A 23,045-nucleotide genomic window follows, 5' to 3' on the forward strand; every position below is an offset into this window, starting at 1 on the left:
GCCAGATCACGAATTGGAAGCCACGCATAAACGTGGAAGCGATGACTGCAAGGAGAATTGCAAGACAAGGAATTCAAAAAACAATTAAGAGAGAAAATTAAAAACTTTAATGAATTTGTTAGCAGCATGTTAAAGCCCCGCATTTCAAGGAACCGGAAAGATAAATCATATATGTATGTGTGCGTATTGTATGTGTAAAAGTAATTGAACAGTTAAATCTAAGATTATTCCTCCTCCAAGTGCCGACGATGCTGCATCTGTAGCTCAAAGCGACGATTTAAACGCACTCCCCGTATGAAATCTCCGGTCTTCTCCTTAGGGGCACTGGAGCTCTTGTACATTTCCATGTGTCGTTGGCGTCTCTCTGCCACTTTATCCTTAAACGCGGTTGGCTTCTGCGCTGTAGTCGGAGCAAATGTACTGGTAGCCGTAAATTTCTTGACCGCGGATGTTGATAAATTGAATGGTGGCTTCACCACTATGTTGCTGCCACTCTTCAAGGGCAACCGGGTTTGTGACGGCAGCTTTACCTCAGCGCCTGGACGGGGCTCAGGTAACTGCATTTTGAATGTGCATTCAGGCTGCTTGGTTACTGTCGGCTTGCTGGCCCAATCAATTTTCTTGAGAGCCCGTGGTCGGGAACGATCGCCAGACGCCAATTCACTGGAACTTGGCATCTTCTTCACGGATGATCCTGCTGCTTGTTTTGGCTTCAATCCTGAGCTAATCAACTCCTTGGCGCGCAGTTCCTTGCGATTGAGGTGGTCCACCAAATTCTCCATCGTGGAAAAGTGCTTCTGATGAATGGCTGCAAAGTTTGGAAGCTTTGTTCGCTTCGTCACCTTGCACGGTGTGAGCACTTTGTTATTCTTAAAGAATTCTGAAAAGGAGAGCATATATTGTTGTATTTATCGGATACGCAAAAGGAAGTGATCGGTTGCCCTTACTTGGCGGGGGAATCCTGCTCCCCTTCGAGTGGCTCTCGTCCACAGACTTTGAGCGCTTGCGACGGCTTGTGACATCTGGAATAAGTTTTATAAGCATATGACACAAATGATTGCAAATATTCCAACTTACTGCTGGTGTTCAGACCCTCCCAGCGCTTATCAATGTCATGGACATGAGTGACTTCAATGGGACTACGGAACGAGACCGTTCTCGATTTGATATCTTCCCAAGTGGTGGCTGAATTTGAGCGTCGTTTCTTAATTTCTTTGCTTCCTAATTGGGTGCCATTATCCGATGCCGCCACCGTCTTGGCGGATTTACGCGACTGGGACTTATAAGGTGTAGGGAATCGATAGCCCTTGGAACTTTTGGGACCTGATGGGGTTGTGTTCGTCGCGAATTTAGTTAAATTCAAAAGTGTCTGGTCAAGATTATCCTCCGTTGTTAAAACAACTTTAATCGATGGCTTCACCGATGTACTGGATTGCTCCGATTTGGTTACTACTGCATCTGTGATAACATTTTGTTCGTCACTCTTTCTTTCATCAGCGTCGAAGGTCGTGTTGAGCACAGATTTATTTGGATCGGCAAGATCGTCATCGTCGAGCATAATCAGAGATGGCATTTCGCATTCAAAGTCATCTACCGCTGATTCGTGTTCGAATTGGTCCATAGGCTCAAGTGGACACAATCCCAGGTCATCCAATGTTGCATTATGGACGCCCTGTGCAGGTTGTTCAGTTGACACCACCTTTATTTCCTCTTTTTCATCGTTATCGGTCAGCGGGATCAAGGCCAGGTCCTTCACGTCCTTCAGAATTGGCTGTTTGGTTGATACTATGGCCTCCTCATCGGTTTCATCGGCTGTGATGTGTTCCACTCCGAATGAAACTAAGCATTGTTCATCGTCATCACCCAGGTCTGAATCTTTTTTCTCGGAGTTAGTATCCTCTTGTATGGTTTCAGTGGAGGTCTTATCACCATCTATATCTGAGGATGGCTCGACAACAACACTTAGTTTGACGACTTCGCCGTCTTTCTCTAACGCAGCGGTATTGACCTTACTAGAAGCGCGTTTGGACCTACGACTGCGCTTACGAGAATTGCGGCCCACTTCTGCGGCAGTCCACTTCTGAGTAGGTTGCTCCTCAGCATTCTCGTCCAATTCGACTACTTTGCTTCTTATTTCCTTGCTGGCAGAACGTAGCATAATATCGTCATAGTCGATCGCCGGTCGCACACTCTTGCGCGCACTGCGTCTCGGCGTTTCATTTGCCAGATGCTGTCTACTTGTTGGTGTTTTGGGAGGATCACGATTGGTTGGCGACTCCAATTCAGGGTTAGCTTTGTTTTTCTTACGACCGTGGCGAGTTTTCATTGCCAATGGTGTATCTTGGTGTACAGCACTTCGTTTGGTATGTGGCGTCGGCGGCAGGACGCTCAAATCATCCTGATGCAGGTCTAGGAATTGTAAATGCACGATATAGACTCCATGGAAAATACGTGTGTTCAACTTTCTGCTTACCAATGATCGATTCCATTCCGAATTTTGTATAATATTTATAATGAAACAGCACAATAACAAGAAAATGCCAAACAATCTTCCCGGGCTGTACGTTTATTTCAAAGCGTTAGAGATGTGTAACCAGTTTGACTTTTCGATAAGATAGACGGTCCGACCCTCACAAAATATACCAAAATATGCCGTCTCATTTTAAAATTATACCGTAAATATACTGACGAATTCAAGTTATACTATATATATTCCTCAACTTTGATATTCCGCCGAATATTACTAGCTAGATAGATCTCTCAGCCCTGCCCACATAATTTTATCCAATTATTTTAAATAATTTTGACTTTTCCTGTTACGGCTATCGATACTATCGACTGGATACGAGAGGTGCTCGAACTGAAAGGAGTTGGCATTTTATGACCGATACATAGCGAAAGCAACAATGGCAACGATTTCTCGATTGTTTCAGTTGAATTCAAATAAACTAAAATACATAAATGAAATAAACTTTGATAAATTTAACCACTGCACTAATCAAAATGAAGAACAGGGATAAATTTATAATAAATTTATTTAAAAACATTAACCGAATACTTTAACATGTGAGCTGCCTCATGTGAAATAAAGCTAGCATCGAGATGGCATCAACGACTAGCAAATGAAATGCAATTCAATAAATATAATATGCTCCTATGATCCATTTGTGGCACTTTTGTAGATTAGCACTCTTCGATTATGGGAGTGGTCTGCCTGCTCAGGGCTAGTTGGTAGGCTACCTCAAAAGCTTGTCCCAAAGTCAAAATAATTTCCTTAGCCAGCTCCTGTAGGTTAAAATAAGTTAAGAAGCCGGAAATAGGGAATTGGTATTCTACGAACCAAATTATCGACCATAAAGACATGGCAATAATGTAGATCCTGCTCTTTGGTTATATATGCAAAGTACCGCAAATCTTCAGTGTCCTGGCAGACGCAATTGATATTCTCAATGTCATGGGAGCAGAGGGCAGTCTATCGAAGAATAGATAGTTGAATAATTTAGGGATAAGATATTCTCTTCTTACCTTTTTCTCATGATCCATAAATTTAACACCGATGCATGAAACTGCAATGTCCACGTTGTGACGCGTCTGCAGATTGGCAGCCTTCAGATATTTTGTGGAAGTTGTGCAATTCTCGAGAAGACTAAAGTCACTGACGCTCGCGGCTGATTTCATGTTCTCATCGATCTTCAGCTTCTGAATGGACTTCCGCGTAGACAGTGTGCCCTGCAATTGCCTTATAACCGTCGATCCGAGATACTAGAAACAAAATCTGATTTAAAAAAACTGCACCCGACAGATTTTCAGACAAACATACAAACAGGGAGTACCGTATTTCGCCGTAGATAAGGGTGTACGGCGAGTGACACCAGTGGGAGGCGGAACTCTGGCTCTTGCCCAGTAGGAGTTCTGCCGGATTGCGTATGTGTAGAGAGTATCGTGGGTCATCAGCGGGCAAGCTCTGGGGTTCGTCGACCTCCTCCTGCTCCTGCTCCCCGGTATCTTGATCGTATTCTGTAGATACTTCATTTCCGATGTTCTCAAAGATGGTATCAATCTCAGCCCAGACACGAGAGGCGCTGAAATCCTCCCCCAATGCAGAGTATCGCTGCTTGGACAGACTGCGGCGATGGTTCAGGGCATGTACAGACCTCACCATGCTAGGCGAACGTAGAAATTCGCGCTCCCGTGGCACTGAGCCTCGCCCATCAGTGGTGTCTGCAGCTAAATTCAATGTAGATCCCTTGAAAAGACCCGCGAACGGAATATCGCCTACAAATTCCTCCACATGATCCGAACTGAAGGAGTTCGTGGTGCGTGCCGATTCACTTGATTCCAAGGCGCTGTCCCTTCGCAGTGTCACGGGCATTATATAGTTCAATATCGTGTGCTCCGCCTCCGTAACCGTGGGCGGCGGATAATCTGGCGTGGGCGAATGACGAACCGTTCGCAATTTGCTGCCGCTGCTGTTGTTATTGCTGTCCACAACTGCGGTTTTCGCCGGCGCTCCATTGCTCCCTTCTTCTATCACCACGAGGTTCGCATAGTCATTGGATTTGCCATTTATGTGTGTACGTGGCATCGGAGTCGGGGGAGATGGTAGCGACATTTCCACATAAGAAGCCACAGCCTGTTGTCGTGCTCCAGCTGTAAAGGAAAAGTCATTAAAAATATATCTTTGAACAACCAACTAGTCACTCTCCGAATCAATTGCTTTTCCTGCTGTTAATTGGTTTCTTTTGTACTTACAATTACTGCTTGTGCTGGCTGAGTTATTGTCATCACTGGCGGAACCATTTTTCAACAGATTGATGTACTCGTAGGATCGCGACGGCACAGAGGCACTGGAGATGTCGCCGAACGTCTGGAAGCTAGGCAGATGGGGCTGCTTGTACACAGGCTTGTATGACTCCCAATGATTCCTGCTGTCGTCCTGGATTGTGTGGACATCGTTGAACGATTTCTGCAGTGTGATTGGCTTCATGGCCAGATAATTTTCCGGCAGCTTGGTGTACACGTCCAGCGAGCTTAAAGAGTGCGAAAGTCCGTTGGCTTGATCTTGGTTTCTACAGGGGAGCGGTGGGGCGAATGGGGTTATGGAAGAAAGACCATTAAGACCAGACCGGTTAATTGAAGAGTGTGTGGAGCAATCGATTCTGACGATGATGGTAGTGGGCGTGGGCGTGAGTGTGTGGGTGCAAGAGTTGGGATGAGTGCAGTGCGTTTTCCGAATGACATGAGCTGCAGAGCAAGGGGTTAATTAAGGTCACGACATTAACAGACACATTACGAGTGAGAACGACAAACAGCAGTGAGAATGTGTTGGTTGGTATGGGCGTGCGTGCCACAAGACATGGTTAGGGCACTGGTGCTGGGGCTTACTTCCTCTGCCTCGCCGAATCGCGCAGCTTGGACAGCTTCTGGCGCTGCGAGTTCTTTTCAAACAAGCGCTTCGGCAGCGACTGGGTGCTATTCTCCACGATCAAATCATCGGCAACCATCCCAGTCTGCTGTGCCATCGCCTGGTTGGTGAAATCTGAAAGAAATGGTAGCCGTTAGAAGCTTTGAAATGTCCAAGGCGTGGCCTCCTCCCACCATTGATGACACCGACAATGTCGTATGTGACGTGAGGGGGATAGTCCGAGAGTATATCCAGGGCAGTGCGCCCGTTGCCATCTGTGGCGTATACAAAAATGCCGGCCTTTAGCAGGGTGACCACCACAGACTTTTTGCCACACAGCGCCGCCTCATGAAGGGCGCTGCCCGCATGCGTGAGTATGTTGACATCAACGCCAGCCGCCAGCAGCGTCTCCACTACCTTTTTGTGTCCATTCCGACTGGCCAGATGCAGACATGTGTGTGTAAAAATGTGCTTCGTGGGCGACGTTGCATACGGACTAGAGTCGGAGTATCCCATCAGCTCAGACAGATCCCTCTCATCCTCTCTCTTATATGGCAGTATAAGATCTGGATAGACCCGCAATAGCGTTTGTACCACCTGCAATCGTCCAAATTGGGCGGCCAGGTCCAGAGCCGTCTGGAAGCTATTGTTGCGTATTGCCGGATCAGCACCGTAGGAGAGTAGGATGGCCACGACGGCGTTGTGACCATGCTGGGCCCCCGAATGCAGTGGGGTCTCGTTCTCGATCGTTTGGGCATTGGGATTGGCACCATTGGGGCTGTGCATTAGCAGCATTTTCACGATTTCCTGGTGGCCAGCCCAAGCGGCAAGAAATAGCGGTGTGGATCCACGAATATCTGGCACATCCAGCTTGGCATTGTGGGACAGAAGGAGGCGGACAATAGTCCCATGCCCGTTGAGGCAGGCATGGTGCAGTGATGTGTATCCATTCACATCTTGGCAATTGATGCTGGGACTGCGACGAAAGCTGAAATATGAGATCCACACTACATTTAGTACATAAACTCAATTGAAAATACTTTGTTTGGCTGACTCACCTCGACAAAGGCCCGTGACGTTTGGATGAAAGATCCAGCAACTTGTCGACCGTTCGGATGTCGCCACTTCTTGCTGCCGTCAGCAAATGCTGATCCTTGCCCATGGGAGCTGCGCTGTGTTTAGATTACTGGAGAAAAATAAAAGAGCGAAGAGCGCACATGTTAGTGTCTTGTTCTACATTGAAAGGAATGAGATCATCGCAAGAAAAATATTGAGCAGCCCAGCCCCAAATTAGGTGGCAGGCAGAATCAGCTGTTTGTTCGCCCTTACTGTAAACAGAGAACCTGTCGATTACTTGGCATACATATTCACACATACATATACCCATGGTTTGGAATGTGTGTATGTGTGTTTGTTGATTTTAGGGTCTGCGCTCCACTCCGCCTCTTCCAAGGTCATCAAACGGCATTGGGACAATCAATTAGAGTGAGGTTCCACTAAATATAGATTTTCTCAATTATTATTTACCGACTGACTATTTCCGAGTCCAGTTTTAATGTGCGCTGCCATCAACGACTCACTTATTGTCCCCAACGATAATAAATCATTCGCGGATTGGGGATCAATTGTATTTACGTGGAACCGATCTACCCTAAACACCAGTGTTGTATAACATTTAAATGGAGCAGTGCTGCCATTTTAGCTTATTTTAAGCTAGATAGCTTAAGCTTTAAGCTTTTTTTATATATTATATATTAGAAAGTCCTCAAAAACAGAGGGGCAGAAGGCAGAACTTGGCTCGTACATTGTACTCGGCCATAACATAATGAAGTGGAAAAAATCAATGACGTGGTTTAATTAAAAATTAAAAACAAAATATCAATATAATTCAATTATTAATTATTTTGATGTGTTTTTATGGTTAGCTTATTTTTAAGCTTATTTTTTTTAGTTTTTAGCTTATTCTAGCTTATTTTTTCTTCAATCTAGCTTATGGCGACTCCCGAAATCTGGCAACACTGGACCTACATATGTGTTATTAAATTCGAGGACCTAATCAGATTATTTTGGTAAAAAACCCCTCTTATTGGACGTTCGTATGTGTTGGAGGCATTGATATGGCAACAAGAAGGGCGTGCGTATTCATTTAGTGCCAGCTCCAGCAACAAGCGATGACCGTGCGCGGCATAGAAGCAATCAAATTGAACATACCGAAGGCAAAGGGCGACGCAGCAGCCATCAAAACAAACATTCGCGAGGAGAGAGGTCAAGCCATTGAACCTGGACCCGACGGAGCCAGCGGCAGCACAATGACCTCTGTGGAACGGTATAGACTGGAGTGGACGCAGCTGCTGGAGAATCTTGATGAGAACCCGGAGACCCTGCGACTGGCCGCTTTTAATGGCGACCTGAAGATGTCCAAGTTTCGCAGCGTCTACTGGGCGCTGCTCCTGCGCGTCCTCAATGCGGAGCATAGGAGCTGGCACACCCAGCGCCTACAGCAGCGCAGTAGATACGAGAAGTTCCGGGTGGACTATGTGCGCAATCCCCACGAGCTGGCAGTGTCCGACGACGACCCCCTGTCGCAGTCAACGAAAAGCGTTTGGAACCAGTACTTCAGCGACCAAGAGCTGTTCGCGGTGATACGGCAGGACGTGGTGCGCACATTCCCCGGCGTTGACTTCTTCCGCAAAGCGCTCGTCCAGAACGCCATGGTCAATATCCTGTTCTACTACGCCCGCGAGCATCCCTACATGTGCTATCGCCAGGGCATGCATGAGATACTGGCCCCCATTATCTTTGTGATCTACAGCGATCACCAGCCGCTGCTGCACTTCAGCGAGATCGCCAAGACTGACATAAATGAGACCTTGCTGAACGTCCTCGATCCTGGCTACCTGGAGGCGGACACATAGTACGTCGTCTGCCACTGCCCACCCGCCATTAGTTTAATCTGTTCCCATGTGTTGCAGCTCCATTTTCTCGCGTCTCATGGCCTCCGTGGAGTCGTACTATCGAGTATCGAATCTCGTTTCCACTCCTGACGGCCACATTGAGCAGCTAAACGAGGTGCGTCGGAGCTGCAGGCTGCAGATGCAAGACAAAAGAATCTTATCGCTCTCTTTCAGGCCTCCAGCGATAAGGAGCAGCAAACCGAGGTGGAGGTTATCAGCCAGCTCAACCGCATACGGGACAAAATACTGGCCAAGCAGGACCAGCACTTGCACCATTATCTGCTGAAAATGGAAATACCGCTGCACATATTTGGAATGTAAGCTTAAATTCGAGATATCCCATCGTCATATATAATAATATATACCCGTTCGTACATAAATGATCTCTACAGTCGCTGGTTACGCCTTCTATTCGGACGGGAGTTCATGTTGTTGGACCTGCTGCTGCTGTGGGATGCCATTTTCGCGGATAGCGACCGCTTCGACTTGCCCAACTACATTCTGGTGGCCATGCTGGTGCACATACGAGATAAGCGTGGGTATTTCCCGGCGTCTGGGTGCTCTTGTAATTACCCGTTTGATTGCAGTGCTGCTCAGTGACTACACTACGTCGCTGACTTATCTCATGCGATACCCGGGCAACGTTGACGTCAACTTGGTGCTGCGCCATGCTCTCTTCATGCTCAATCCCAAGCAGTTCGACTACCCAGCGAACGCCTTCACCTGTGTGTCCTTTGCCAACAATCTTCCAGCCCCGCCAGCTGGGGGGCCATCCGCACGCCAGCAACGCCTGCGTACCATCTCGGAAACATCATCCAGTGGCAGTCAAGTCGATCGCCAGATCACCTACATGCAGGAGCGCAATGCTGCCGATTCCTCTGCTCTGGCCAAGCTGCAAGATGCCCACCGCGTTGCCATGGATGGCTACCTGGAAAATGTAAGTGGCTGCCCTCGTATCCACCTTAAGATCTCGACATTATCCCCGATCCTATGACGTTTTCCCAGAGCCCAGAGCTGCTGCGGCTGGAGTTGAAGAATGCCCAGACTGTAATCAAAATCGCTAGAAGCAAGCTGCAAAATTACCTGCGAACTGTGCGCCAGCATGTGGCGCACAGGCAGGGCAACGAAGAGCTGAGCCGCACGCTGGACGGAATCGAGGAGCTTTGTAGTTTCCTCGACGTGAAATTCATGTTTCCACTGCACACGCGCTCGGCGCCAATCGACCAGGCACTGGAGGCTAACGAACAAAAGCTGCTGAACAAGACCAGTGCCAAGACAAAACAGGAAGTAGCCAGAGCCTCGCCGTCCCCCTCATCCACTCCCACGCCTGCGGCCGTCTCCAGTAGTTACGAAATGCCGGAAAATGCTTTCATGCACAGCTCGATGCGTCGTCTGTTGGGCGAAATGCGGGAAATTGAATTGTCGACGATAACAAGCGACGAGAAGCCAGGAACGGTTGTCCAGAATGGTCTTCCGGCGGCGGAACCCCAGCAGCGGCACCTCCCAATCACCGATCTGCGGTGATCTGATCATATTGACTGAACAAAAAATTATATTAGGTGCAGCAGCCACCTAGTGGCTGCCAAGTGAACGAACAGGTACTATACTTTTGGAGTCTGCTAATGAAATAAAACGATACAATTTTGAAGTTTTTAATCTAAGATGAAAAGCTCTCGTGTAACGGTGTTTGTGTTTGAAGTTTTCCCAAACGGCTCGACTGATTTGTTATTTCTTAATCGGACTTTTTGTATTTTTGTATGAACAACATCCACTTATCTCCCATACAACGTTTTAATACGTCTCTAATACAACGTATTTGTGTGACTGGAGCAGTACTGGGCACTAGTTCGTAGGTGGTGGTATCACCACTCCCTTACATACCAGGAGTACATTCAATACTGACCCTTAACAATGGTTTTCATCATTCCATTTTTACCCGCAATGTCCTACGATATGGGGACCAGCGACACCACATCGTTTAATAAGTAGTGAAATGGGTACCCAGCTTGTAGCTAGTTTACTAATTTTTTCATTTCATATTATTTATTTCATTCTGTATCAGTAATAATTTGGTTATTTTTGTTAGAAGTTACATTAATTTAAGTTATTGTAGTAGTGTAGTGATCAATTTCTGTGTGTGTTACAATAAGAGGCTGCAAGGCGATTCATTTTCATCGTCAAACGAGTAAAGCAGAAAGAACAGCCGCGCGAAACCAACATGACAACGAAAATGTGCGTGTGGGCGTGTCGCAATTGCGGGACTCTCAATAAGAAGAGACACGAGAAGAAAGAAATCAAAAGAGACAATTGGAACGGACACATGCGTGCCGACTCTACGCAAATGAGGTGGCCGATAACGACAAGTATATGAAGCATTTACAGCAGCTTAGTTCCTCCGTCTCGCATTCGAGCGCGAGCCAGGTACTGAATGTTTCGCTCATCCGAAAGTGCTGATTGGACATGGCTATGGATAAAGAATGTGGTGTGGATTCAGATTCAAACCATTTCCTTGCCATCGTTCGGAGCAACAGGAATTCATCAAAATAATGCGGTAAGCCTTTAAAAATGCATTTTGAAATAGAAGTACAAGTGTACCAACAAGAATTCTTCAAAATTGCTGCCAAAGGCTACAAAAACCTCAACTCAACAAAAGGCAGTCGACCGCACAGTCGTTGAGCTGGACGACCCGACACCTATTGAATGAACAGTATGAATTTTAAAAACTCTTCGAATCGGACATGCACATTCTATTCGATCTTACGCGTAGCAAAACGACAGAAGTGGGATTAAAGAATTATTAAATTCGTGCTTTGCCTACAAAAGTTTTTCTGCAAAAAAAAAAAGTACACTCGATTGCTTTTCGAAATTAATATTAATAGTTTTAATTTGCCGGGTCAGCTTACAATGTATTAATTAAAGAGGTACGCTTAAGTGGAAGTGTCTCTGCACATTTCCCAATAATTGCCGTTTCAGTGGCATTAAAAAGAACTCAAATTTTTTGGTGGCAAACAAAAAAAAATCACGTACATTCACTTATTTCGTACGGCTATATAACGATCAGAATATCGGGGATACACTGGTATTTGGAATATATTAGTCAGGCTGGGAGTGATCATAGAGTCCAAGGGTAGGTACTCTCCCGTGTATTCAACTTTAACATACATATGTTCTTTAGACAGAAATCAGCGCTAAAAGCTAAATGGGGGGGAAAAAAATATATGAAATGGGGACAGGAAAGAACATCTAGTGGGGGGAGTACATTCTGGTAATGAATGGTCTGTGGGTGCTGCCAATAACTTATGGCTGCGATGGCCTACTGATTGTCAGCTGCTGATTCTTCCCGGCCCAGGTCGGTTGAATTTTTGGCCCTCCATTAATGTTGGTTGGGGGAAGTCGCAGGTGTTGGGCAGGGGGCGGCCTATTCGCAGTCTGTGTCTTTGAAATGGTTATCATCTTCGACTGGTTGCCATTGTTTAGACGGATCTGACGCATCATTGCCGATGGATTGCCATTGGGACTATCCGTCTTGACGGGGGAGGCTGAATTCACGGTCGTGTACGTGCATGTGGTTTCCGTGGAGGTGTTGACGCTGTGGCGCCCGTTCAAGCTATTTGGTGTGGTCAGCTTGTTCAGGGGGACGCAGCGTACAGCATCGGAGTCTTGCCGGCATGACGCTTGCATGGAGGCGAGCCACTTGTGGCGTACGTTGCTCAACAGTTCCTTGGGACCAATGGAACCATTGATAGTCACCTGACCCTTCTTCTGTGGCATCGGGCTGGACTTTGCCGGGCTGGCGCCAGAGCTGGCATTCTCAATTTCGTTGTGGCTCTTCTGGCCACTGTTCTCATCGGCTAGGTCGTTTATGGAAATGGTTGTCGTGTTAGAAAGCGCTGGCGACGAAGAGTCGGCTCCATTGTTGGGGGAAGCATCAGAACCAAGTGTCTCCGTGCTCTGGGTGACTACGCTGGCTGCCGTTGCGGCAGCAGGGCCAGGGGCCACGATGCGCTGCATGGCTCGCACTTCCAAGCCACAGACGAGCTGCATGATCTTTGCCTTGCCTTCGGCGGCAAGATCTGCCGGCAGGGCTTTCATAGTCGGCGAAATACTGTCAAAGAACAGATCCATTACGTGCCGGGGCCCTGATGGCAGAGACGTTATCGAAACATTGGGCGAACCCGGCGCCAGCGCCGTGGAATCCATCTGTGGTGCCACCTCACGCTCCAGGTTGCGAAGGCGCGTTACAATGTCGAAGGAGGAGCAGATCATGTCCTTCGCCATGTCCAATTGACTGCGGTCGTCCGATCGCTTGCCCACAGAGTCGCGCAGGAAGCGCATGATGCGCCGTACCTCCATCGAGCGGCGTGAACGCTTAGACGGCGGCTCCTCCGTCGTGCTGCCTTCAGATCTAGAAGCAAGTGAGCAAAGATAAGTGATGTCTTCCTTTCATTCGATACCAATGCACTTACTTGACGCTCAACGCCCCATCGCTGTCCTGATCCACTTCCATGGCCGAGTCCTGCACCGCGGACGCAGCAGGGTTGGCCGAGGTGTGTTTTGCAGCCGCGACCTGAATCTTGTATTTCTCGAGATTTTCAGCATGTTTTCGCGAGGCGTCGTGCTGGCGCAGGAAGAACACCTTGATGGGGAGACGGGAGTCGCAGATGCGACATTGACAGTGGTTCTCATCGGTGGCATCGGGATCCAGCCAATCGTACTTGGCCTGCAGCTCTGCCATCGCCGCCTTCTGCTTGCTCTCGGCACTAGTAAGCGCTGCCGCCGTGGCGACCGCGGCGGATATCACCTCTTTGCTCGCTGCCTCTGCTGGTTTGCCACCCGTGCGTTTCCTCTCCATGCGCAGCCGCACGTGGCGGGACGAGCGCTGATGCTTAGAAGCGTACTTGGAGGTGGGCAAGAAGACCGAGACCTCGCACAGCTTGCACCAACCGTAGTTACTACGCTGCTCGCTGCGCTTGTAGGAGAGCCAGGGGAAGCGCTCCTTCCACACCATCACCTTACCCTTAATTGTGGCCGGAATGGGATGGCTGGTCTTGCTCAATGGTGCGGTTGAATTTTCGTGCACGGTCCCAGAGTCCGTGTTGCTCTGCTCCTCGTCCACTTCGGCCTCCGGCAACCGGTTGCGCTGTTTTTTTTCCTTTCGAAGCAGCTCCTGGCGCAGTTTGTGCTGCTTAACCAGGTTATTGTGCCGCACACTGAGATCGTGTCGCGCCTTGCCCGACTCGTTGTAGAAGCGCACGCGACAGAACCGGCACAGCTGTGTTTTGCGATCCTTGGAGTAGCGCAGCCAAGAATAGAATCGAGCCCCAGGCCTGACCCTGCGCTTCCTCGGGCCCCTTTGCTCCGCAGAATATCTAAGGGTAGACCTAATTGTAAGTTCTGTGTCCGAGATTGTTATTTATAGAGCTCACGTACCCTCCCTTTGGCGATTCAGACCAATCATCGTCATCTTCATCCACTTGGTATTCGGCATCACTAGGCTCGCTTTCGCTGCGGCGCACTGATGGGGCTGGTTCGTTGCGCTGCTCGTCCCCATCCTCCTCTTCCGCATCGGTAGTTCCGGTATGTTCAGACCTGAAGGCTGCCACGGCCGCCAGATGCTTCTCAGAATTCTCGTGGTTCTTGCGCTTGATCTCAGAGTGCCCGTACACGAATCGCTTACAGCAGATGCTGCAATACGCCTGACTGGGGTCCTCAGGATCGGCTACCATCCAGGGATGTAGCTCGGAGTAATGCTCCCAAATTCCGCGATTTATCGTAGAGCTGAAGAACAGTAACGATAAGGGTAACAGATGGCTGGGGACTCAGTTCAAGGAATGTCTCACCTGTCCGGGTTTTTATTAAGCAATAAGTTCTGGCAGTGAGCGTTGGTTTTGCAGTGACGCAGGAAGCTAGTTATCGCCATCTGGCAGTTGCAGAGCGTGCAGCGGCATTGCTGGGGACTCGTGTCATCCACGAGCTCGCACCAGCGACTGGGATCGCTGCTGGCATCGACATCCCCGCCAACGACTGTGACAACGGTGCTGTCCCGCCGAGGCACTGGCTCTTCCTCCTCCTCCTCCTGCCGAGCGGGGGGGTGGTAGATACTGGCACTGCGCTTGCGCTTGAGCGACTGTTTGCCGGAGACTTTTAGCTGTCGCGCGGCCTCCGCATGTCCTTTGGTGGCCTCGTGCCGCTTGCGTAGGTACAAAAACTCCACATTCATCTTCACGTTGCACCATTTACACAGGCCAATTGTACCCTGGAGCTGTTCGCGTTCCAGCCAGGAATGACACTCAAGCCAGCGCGTCCAGTTGAAGTCGTTGAACAAATCTGTCTCCTTGGCGCGCTTCTCTTTCATGGCCGCCACATAGCTGTCAGTGCCGAATTCGTGCTTGATCTCGGCATCGCCTTGATCGCTAGTGCTGCGAAAAAACCCAGGACGAAAGTCAACAATCAAAAAAGTTGGCGGCAAACATATGGTGGAAATACTCACGCGGCTTGGATTTGCTTCTGGCTCTCCTTGAAGGCCAGGTAGTTTGTCTCGCGCTCCTGATGGTACAGCGACATATTATGCTGCTGGATGTACTTGGACTTGTTGTTCACGTTGAGTTTCATTTTGCAATACAGGCAGAAGGCATAGTTGCCATCGCTGTCCTCGTGCAGCATCCAAGGCCAGCGTTTCATCCAGATTAGCCAGCGATTCCCTTTCACTCGATTGCGTGATGTGCCAGCAGGAACGCCATCATCCAGGCTGTAATCATCTTCATCGTCCTGACTGTCCGCGTCGTGATTCTCCAGGCGCTCGAGGAGCCCCATTGGGTCAACGTACGAGTTGCTCTCCACGTCGCTGCTCACCTCGGTTTTGGTGGACACATTTTCTTTGTCGTCAGACAGAGGGTCAATTAGAGACCCAATCGGCAGTTCTTCAACCGCGGGCACATTGTCCTCCAATTCATCAATATCTGAGTCTTCTACTAAAATAACGAGGGGGCCCTCCGTGTCCATTGCTCCTTCCACATCCATGATTTTCAGCTCGTGTTGCGTCGTTTTCAAGCCCGCATCTGCCGACGCCATTTTGTTGCCGGTGTCGGGTACCTGGTCGAATTTTTCATCCAGTGCATTGTGCTCATCCATTACGATCCCGAGAAGCCTGCAGGCACTCGCAGTTGTCTAATCCACACAATTATAAAATCACAGCACGCCGTCTTAAAGTTTAACAAAAAAAATCACCAAATTTGCACAGATGCGTCTGGAGAGGGAAACAATAACAATCGATATTGATACTCCTCCAAGCTGAATTCCATCGATATGTATCGATATTTCACTTCCATAATTCGCGCCTTTTTACTGCACTCAAATTTAATGTGACAAATGCAGGCACAATATTTTATTATAATGAGCACATTTTAACTGAACATCTGATGTTAGTGGAGTTCTGTTTGACAGCCAGTCGCTTTCTTTCGAAGATATCGATAGGAAAAACATTATAATAGAATCGAGAGGGGCAGAGTCCTGTAGTGCTGCCATTTTAGCCTGTTTAAGGTATTTTTAAGGTATTTTTTACGGCCAATCGAACAAAAAGTATACTTCAACGTATTTTGGTGTGTCATGGTATTTTAGAATTAATTGACGACCAACTTGGACCTGCGGATCAGTCAAAATCTTATTGCTGTTTTTGCAAATAGGCTGCTGTTTCAGCGATAAATATACCGATTCGGGTAATAGCGAATCGGTGGAAATAATAACCCTATTAGAAACGTATATTGCTTGTTTTTACCCTGTTTTTTTCCCAATTTTTAGATTGCTTTAGCTTGTATTATTGTGATATCTAGCATATTTTGACTCTCAAAATTTGGCAGCACTGGAGTCCTGGTCCCGCGCCACGTTAGGGAGCGGATCCGATAATATCGGACCGATGTAGCCTCTAAATAAAATGAAAATAGAGTAAAATAGGGTATACAAATGCTCATAATTCTGTTAATAAGCCAAAGTCTTAAATTACAATATTAACGTGTCAACATTACGACTGTTTTCTTGTTAACCTTTTTCTTTAAACCTTGTTTTAGTCAAAATGCAATAAATGAGAGTTCTTAAAAGTGGTTAGTCTTGTAGAAAATGTATTCTTCAATAGGACAAAATTATGTGGGCTGGGCTGAGGGTTTTATCTAGCTAGTAATATTCGTCGGAATATCAAAAGCGAGGAATATGTAAAATTTATCTAGAATTCGTCAGTATATTTACGGTATATTTTTTAAATACGACGGTATATTTTGTGAGGATTGGACCGTATATCTTATCGAAAAGTCCGCGGTCACACTGTACTGCACTCAAATTTGTTTATATTTTGCAAAAAGTGCATTAAATTAATGGCAAACTTACAGTTAACTCAGGAAAAACTGTAAGTATTCTTAACTAGCAGCCACTCAACTGTTGATGATCCGTGCCCATATTTCTCGACAGCGATGCCCTGCGCTCAGAGTACAGACCACGCAGGCCGTGCGCCCAGCTGAAGTACCCGAGGCCGAAAACAAAACCGGAATACCAAGCGATATACCCATGGCTCCTGCCGGACGAGACGGATCCACATTTTGTCTTCTGCGCGGTCTGCGAGTGTCGATTGAGCTGCAAGCGCTCCGACCTGGGCAAGCACGAGGGCAGCATCAAGCACTCGGAAAATGCACAGCGAAAGTCCTTGGTTCCAAAGATCGAGGAAGATGCAGTGGCGGCGTCCGGAATTATGAAGTGGGAGTACACAGACGAGCAAGAGGGCCTGATGCTGTATGGAGCAGCCCATGAGAAAAAAGAGCACGATGATGAAGACGGCGACGATGAGGCTGATGGAGATGGGGATGCCGATGCGGAGGTCGACGATGACGACACTGACCCAAATGGAGAGGGCGAGGCAGATGCAGATGCGGATGTGGATGCCCAGAACGATAACGATAATGAGACCGAACCAGCTTCCAAACAACAGCGCCGCATATCCGAAAGTGATTCGCAACATTCCGGCATGCTGGACTATTTACCTCTGCACGTGACCATCAACGAGCTGCCCAGTCAGTTGCTGCCCGGCACTCCATTCCCTCCAGCAGCCACGGTGCCGCAGCCATGCCGCATCACCATCAAGAAGGTGTCGGCGCCCGTGGCTCAGATGGCTGCACCCAGCACGCCACCAAACGTTGCGCAGTCTCATGAAATTACGTCCAAGGCTACCATCACGCCCTTAGCAGCCTCCGGCAGCTGCTATACGCCTTCCACGCGTATTCCGCAATCATACGCCTCCCGGCAGCTCCAGTCATACCAGCTGCAGCACCTCTCCCCCATCGCCCCGCCACGCGACTCCCTGGAGCTGTTCTTTGACAGCATTTGCTCCACCGTCAAGTCGCTACCGCCAAAGCTAGCTACCGAGGGCAAGATCCGTGTCATGCAGCTGATCGGAGAGCTGGAGCTACGCGCCCTCAGCGACCAGGACTGCCCGCAGGCCACTCAACCTAGTCTCGATCTCGCCACTTGCGCACCGCCTACCCCAGATACGCCTGGCAGCAGCCAGCAGAATGCAACGGTGGCATCCACGACAAAGTAGCTCGCAGCATGCGGCCCACTCAACCCATGGAATCAGTTCAAAGCAGGCTCAAGTTGCTCTCGTTAGTACAGTAGACATTGATAAAGTAGAGTTTCTGGTGCTTGCATCAGTTTTTATAAGTTTGTTAATCGATTTTCATTAATAAATTTATTTATTAATTGTTATAGTAATCTTCCTATCATCTGTAGAATGTCATCAGTGAGAGACGGTCGGTTTTATAAAAAGTAATTAATTACATTTAATTGTAAAGATTTTCCAAAGCAAGTGTTATAAATTATTCACTTAGTTGTAAGCATATATGTAAGTAAGACTGCATCTAGAAGGCCGGCTTTCCCTCCAACATGGCCTTGCCGCAGAAGAACGGAAACTGCACGCCCTGGAGCAGCATGTCCGCGATGCCCTGCGAATAGTAAAAAACGGAAAGAGTTTCTTGTTTAGCAAGTGGTGGATTGGATCATATCCAACCGAACGTTATCGTGTTTGTCCACATTTTCCGTAAAGCCCCTCCCAGTATTCCCGATAAAGTATGGCACATGAGTAATTGTGAAGAAATGTACTTTTCTGTGATAAGCAAGAGCCGCATGCAGCACCTGTTTCGTAGCGATGACCTCACCCGTGACGACCCCACCCCACACCATGCTGGTATTTCCCGGACTCACCGACAGGGCGGGTATGCAGGAGGCAAATGCATAGACCCAGATGTAGAAGAAGGCGCAGAAGAAGGCCACGAAGAAGGAGACGAACCAGAAGACCAGCAGCCAGAAAACAAACCACAGTGGATTGACCATCTTGATGTGTAGAGTTTCTTGTTCGACGTAATTCGAGCTGCAAGATAAGATAAATGAAAGAGATGTCTTTTAGAGGGTCTGAACAAATTGCGAATCTTATCAGATCACCACAACCCATTAAAATTAAAATTCTTGACTTTTGATTGCGTCTTAGTTGATAGTTGATTTCCATGAAGTAATCCTATTGTTTTACTTGTATTAATGTAGTATTACTAGTCTGGTATGCATTTCGTAAGGCTTTTCCCCGAAACTGCATTTGCATAGCAGCTTTCTTTCAGCTAGATTTCACTTTTGTATACTTGAGAGCCCCAAGTTCGTGACAAGCACTCTAGCTACCAATTTGGTATGGCTTTCGAGCGTCAGAGCCGATTCTGGATGTCGCCGCGCCTGCCCAAAGAAGGCAGCTTGAAAGTAGAAGGCCTCCCGGGAGGGAGCTCTGAGGTCAGGGAAACATTTCAGTTTTATTTCGAGACTGCGATTAGAGAATCATGCTGATTACAGGCCTCCAGCTAGATGTCGTCATTATGCAAATATCGTTGCTAGTACTCATATTTTATGTAGTTGGGGTGTGTCTTCGACTTAAGTCATCAGTGAAACAATTGTGGAACAACAACAAACCGGTTGGCACAATTAACACTAGGAATGAATACAATATTTTAATTAGCCAGGCACCCGCCAGTGCGTATCCCACATTTGCAGTTATTCAGGCAATTAATCGCTGTACACTCAACTATGCGTGAAATTTATAAATACTTTTTTTTATCGCGCACACCCACGTAAGGCAATCAAAAACAATGCAAACAACGAAAAGCACGGAATCAAAACAACCAACCAACCAAAAGATTCAAAAGCTACTGCGAGATCGGCGTCCGGGAGGCACGAGAGACTCTGAGAGAATGTGTGATGGCAAAGTCAACACAAAACACAAACCGGTGAAACAAGTAGGGTAAACTACATATGTAGAAGTACATACATATATAGCTATGAATATGATCGCATGGTATAAGTATTTTAGGTGATCAAGCTATACGTTAGTATTTCTTTTTTCCAACATCAAGTTTTTTTTTTTTGGCTTAAACTAGCATATTTTGTCACATTTTTAAAGTCTTACAACTAGTTGTAATGGAACTTAAGAGTTCTGAAAAGTTAATGAAGGCAGAAAATCGGTAATGAAAACTTTGCAGCTAAAGCATACAGTTTGGCTACTATATATTTTTCAATAGCGAAATTTTCCGATTTGTAGCTATTTTGCTCGAAATGATGACTTCAAAAACTTGGGAATAGTCGAAGAATATAATTTTCCGTTTATTTGTTTTCATAAAAATACATAGGCACAAAAGAAGACATTGTTTAAGATATATTTTATTAATATCTTAGTATGAACACTCAAGAGAGTATAACCGTTTTAGCAATCATCTTCAGTCATTTTAAAACATAATTTAGCTACACATTTGCTAAAAATTTGTATGAACAATGGACACATTCCCGGTTTTCGTTTAAACAATTTTGAATTTTTCATTGGGGACTGAGGTGACAAACATTTCATCAATTCTATAATATAATAAAGCGAGGCGCTAAAATAGGCATTATTAAAGGTAAAACTCAAATATGTTGAAGATAGCATATTTCATCATATATTTCCCCGGATAAGCGGCCCGCGACTTTAAGCGCGCGAGGCTGTGGCCTCATCAACTGCTGGGCTTCAGCCTCGAGACGTGGATTGTCGATATATTTTAAACTACATATATCTTCCTTCACAGAGTACTCATATACCCTACATTTTGCCGAGTCGTAATCCATTTCACCCTGCCCAAAGGTACTTTTTTGGGAAATGTGCTCGTAACTTTGCCCTTTTAAGTAATTTTTTCTCCATCTTTTCAAAAACATGAAAATAGTCAAAATACAATAAATTTGTTTGAATTAAAAAATTGTTGTTTCGGTCACCTTGATCAATTCCTGAGTTTTGGGAAAACGAGCAACTGTAGGTCATCACACATTTACATATATGAAATGTTTGTGTTGGGTTCCGCAGCTCGATATTATCCTAAATCTATATAGCATAGCCAGTGGTCCGGCAGTAGAGTAAAATCCTATCATTGTTTGCTACTTGCACTGCCCACTATACCAGACTGTAGCCTATATATGTAGGTACGTACATATGTACATATGCTCCCTTACACAGCAGTCTATGCAGCCGCTCTCTCGCGTCTTTCTTTCGCATTCTCTATCGCTCTCTGTCGATCTGTGGCCCTCCCGCTAGCATTGGACATGGGCAATTCGGCACGCCTGCCCTTGAGTTTAGTCTTGATCTTGCGCTCACTTCTTGCAAGTCCATTGGGAAAAGTTCTTCAATCCGGCTACGTGTTGATCCGACCCCCCGCGTCTTTAATCTGACCCTATCTTTGTACGAGGTAATTATCAAACAGACTCCTCGTTCTGTCGTCGTGAACCTTTCTAGAACCTCTCGCATTCCCTTCCACTCTGTATTACAGTATATACCATCCCCCTCAATAAATCGTATTAAGTGTATTAAAGCCTACCAAAGAACAAGAAAGGTTTTTATAGTTAATAACTTGGAATGCCCTTATATATATATGTATTTATGTATAAAATCCGCAAAGAGCCTGTGCATGTGAGATTCTTGAGCTTGGTAACTTTTTGAATTCAACATAAGGCGCACGCTGAGATATACCTACCTCTAAGTTGGTCATACCATGCATGAGAGAGTGTTTACCGATGCAGGGCTTTCAGCTAAAGCTAACGCTGATGCTTTTACTCAAAAAGATACCGAGAGTTGATCAACATGTTTAAAGATTGAAAGTTAATAAGTCTTTCAAATATCGGTATACAGTATATTCTTCGGAAATGAATACTATAATAATGATATTGTTGACTACCTAATCATCATACAAAATATAATATAGTAGAAATCCAAACTGCACCTCTGGTTATTACATTATAGTGCCTTTTCGGAACTTTCTAGAGACTTCTAGAGACTACTTAAAGAGCTATGGAATTACGTTTCTCAATCGAATCTTAAAACAAAATTTAGTTGGACCTCAGTCGTAAGCTTTCGAATGCTGCATATAACAGAATTTCAGCGGCAGAGGGAGAGAGAGTGAGAGAGCGTTTTGTTACTGACAACAACTTTTGCACACAGCTGAAGGCTGAAAGCTCTCTGCGGCGCTTGTCAATGTTTTCATATCAAATTTCCTCCATGTACAAAAAAAGTTTCATCCCGGACGCCGACGCTTACTTTCTCCGCATTTCGTCGTCGCACCGCATAGAGAACGGTAATTCCGATTGGGGCTCTGATTCCTAGCTGGCGGTCTGTACGGTCCTCTCCGAAAAGTGCAGAGTAGAGCCGTTGTAGAGAAAGGAGGTGATTGGCAGTGACATTTTCAGTGACGCTTTGCTTCGATCAGATCAGTGGCAAATGCTTGCAAAATAAATACGGTAAATACTTGTACATGTTGTGGGTATAGCATACTTTGCGGCACAAAACAGCTGCAGCAGAGGTGTGTGTACGTGTGTTTGTGTGTGCGTTCTGCTTGTTTACTTGTGTGGGAGAGAGCTGGTACATGGTGTTGTAAGGGTATAGGTACGGCTTGTAATATTTACAGAACAGCGTGATCGATTTTTGGGAGTCTTACAGTGGTAACCCCAAAAACAAACAATTGGTGATAAGACCTTTGTATGTATGAACGTATGATAAGACGTTTTATTCCACATAGTGTAATCTTAGATTTAGTAGTACTCGCACAAGTGGATGGAGGAGCAGATGTGGAAGACTCCAACTAGTAGTAGTGCGAATGCAATTGTTTAAACATCATTAGAGCCTGCCCATTGACAAACCAATATAACAATAGGGCATTAATAACATTTACCGAGCCGAGAGCGTGCTTGACAAATAAATAAACAAACGACCACTCGAGATAATGAAATTTCGTGGGGAAGAAAAACAACAGAAACAACAGTAAATGCCGCAAAGTGTTGAAGAGGGGCGCCGAGAGCGTAAAAAGTTCCGAAGCTAAATCGTGGAGCTTCTAAAGCTTTTTGCCAAAAATACAAAGAGAGAGCCAGAGGGAAAGAGAGAGCGTTGCGTTACCGTGTAACAGTCGCAGTAGATTTGTATCTCCGTTATATTATTCCATTCAGTCCATTCCATTTATGATATTTAGCTCTCTCTCTCTCTCTCTCTTGGCGCCGCTCTCTCTGGAGCACCATCACTCAAATTGAGTGTGATGCCTGCTTCGTCCCTTAAAAATCACACTCAACGAAATAGGAACCACAAACAAAGCACTCAACAAAGCCACTCA

At 46.5% G+C, this 23,045-nt stretch overlaps 7 protein-coding genes across 14 annotated transcripts in view; 3 read left to right on the forward strand and 4 right to left on the reverse strand.

Annotated features, from left to right (window-relative positions):
• Window positions 1–110: 110 nt before the first annotated feature.
• Mink (Mitotic spindle and nuclear protein) lies at window positions 111–2,612 on the reverse strand. Its single transcript, XM_002137306.4, has 4 exons — window positions 2,474–2,612; window positions 1,078–2,409; window positions 948–1,022; window positions 111–880 (listed from the first exon to the last, which is right to left on the reverse strand). Exons 1-4 carry the CDS (start codon window positions 2,487–2,489, stop codon window positions 225–227), a joined length of 2,079 nt encoding a protein of 692 aa, XP_002137342.4. The 5' UTR covers window positions 2,490–2,612; the 3' UTR covers window positions 111–224.
• Window positions 2,613–3,164: 552 nt separating this feature from the next.
• On the reverse strand, window positions 3,165–7,090 carry LOC4801383 (ankyrin repeat and sterile alpha motif domain-containing protein 1B). Of its 2 annotated transcripts, none has more exons than XM_015181728.2 (9): window positions 6,932–7,090; window positions 6,463–6,590; window positions 5,599–6,392; window positions 5,386–5,539; window positions 4,753–5,030; window positions 3,821–4,650; window positions 3,526–3,762; window positions 3,341–3,472; window positions 3,165–3,285 (listed from the first exon to the last, which is right to left on the reverse strand). In XM_015181728.2, the coding sequence occupies exons 2-9, from the start codon at window positions 6,564–6,566 to the stop codon at window positions 3,184–3,186; spliced, it is 2,631 nt and encodes an 876-aa protein (XP_015037214.2). In that variant the 5' UTR covers window positions 6,567–6,590; window positions 6,932–7,090; the 3' UTR covers window positions 3,165–3,183. The 2 variants fall into 2 exon arrangements, with proteins under 2 accessions (XP_015037214.2, XP_001358485.2); XM_001358448.4 differs by having other exon boundaries at window positions 4,753–5,069; window positions 6,932–7,089.
• A 320-nt stretch (window positions 7,091–7,410) lies between these two features.
• TBC1D5 (TBC1 domain family member 5) lies at window positions 7,411–10,019 on the forward strand. Its single transcript, XM_001358449.5, has 6 exons — window positions 7,411–8,318; window positions 8,377–8,473; window positions 8,533–8,675; window positions 8,751–8,893; window positions 8,946–9,295; window positions 9,364–10,019. Exons 1-6 carry the CDS (start codon window positions 7,576–7,578, stop codon window positions 9,880–9,882), a joined length of 1,995 nt encoding a protein of 664 aa, XP_001358486.3. The 5' UTR covers window positions 7,411–7,575; the 3' UTR covers window positions 9,883–10,019.
• A 1,192-nt stretch (window positions 10,020–11,211) lies between these two features.
• Su(var)3-7 (Suppressor of variegation 3-7) lies at window positions 11,212–15,680 on the reverse strand. Its single transcript, XM_033376844.1, has 5 exons — window positions 14,849–15,680; window positions 14,199–14,777; window positions 13,793–14,136; window positions 12,825–13,728; window positions 11,212–12,763 (listed from the first exon to the last, which is right to left on the reverse strand). Exons 1-5 carry the CDS (start codon window positions 15,487–15,489, stop codon window positions 11,656–11,658), a joined length of 3,576 nt encoding a protein of 1,191 aa, XP_033232735.1. The 5' UTR covers window positions 15,490–15,680; the 3' UTR covers window positions 11,212–11,655.
• A 928-nt stretch (window positions 15,681–16,608) lies between these two features.
• On the forward strand, window positions 16,609–18,102 carry Ravus (ravus). The gene is made up of 2 exons (XM_001358450.5): window positions 16,609–16,753; window positions 16,816–18,102. Exons 1-2 carry the CDS (start codon window positions 16,722–16,724, stop codon window positions 17,936–17,938), a joined length of 1,155 nt encoding a protein of 384 aa, XP_001358487.5. The 5' UTR covers window positions 16,609–16,721; the 3' UTR covers window positions 17,939–18,102.
• A 47-nt stretch (window positions 18,103–18,149) lies between these two features.
• LOC4801387 (uncharacterized) lies at window positions 18,150–19,665 on the reverse strand. Of its 2 annotated transcripts, none has more exons than XM_015181729.2 (3): window positions 19,563–19,665; window positions 18,598–18,763; window positions 18,150–18,338 (listed from the first exon to the last, which is right to left on the reverse strand). In XM_015181729.2, the coding sequence occupies exons 2-3, from the start codon at window positions 18,724–18,726 to the stop codon at window positions 18,255–18,257; spliced, it is 213 nt and encodes a 70-aa protein (XP_015037215.1). In that variant the 5' UTR covers window positions 18,727–18,763; window positions 19,563–19,665; the 3' UTR covers window positions 18,150–18,254. The 2 variants fall into 2 exon arrangements, with proteins under 2 accessions (XP_015037215.1, XP_001358488.1); XM_001358451.4 differs by having other exon boundaries at window positions 19,559–19,620.
• A 1,366-nt stretch (window positions 19,666–21,031) lies between these two features.
• The window catches only part of Ace (Acetylcholine esterase), a 40,842-nt gene continuing 38,828 nt past the window's right edge, over window positions 21,032–23,045 (forward strand). For 5 of the 6 annotated variants that reach the window (XM_015181737.2, XM_015181733.2, XM_015181734.2 and 2 more), the window contains exon 1: window positions 21,969–22,182. The gene's annotated coding sequence lies outside the window, so the exon portion shown is untranslated. Of the gene's footprint in view, window positions 21,138–21,968; window positions 22,183–23,045 lie in introns of those variants that run through there. The other variant, XM_015181735.2, reaches the window with a different exon arrangement.

The sequence above is a fragment of the Drosophila pseudoobscura genome, chromosome 2 (genome assembly GCF_009870125.1).
Source record: "Drosophila pseudoobscura strain MV-25-SWS-2005 chromosome 2, UCI_Dpse_MV25, whole genome shotgun sequence".
Taxonomy (NCBI): Eukaryota; Metazoa; Arthropoda; class Insecta; order Diptera; family Drosophilidae; genus Drosophila; species Drosophila pseudoobscura.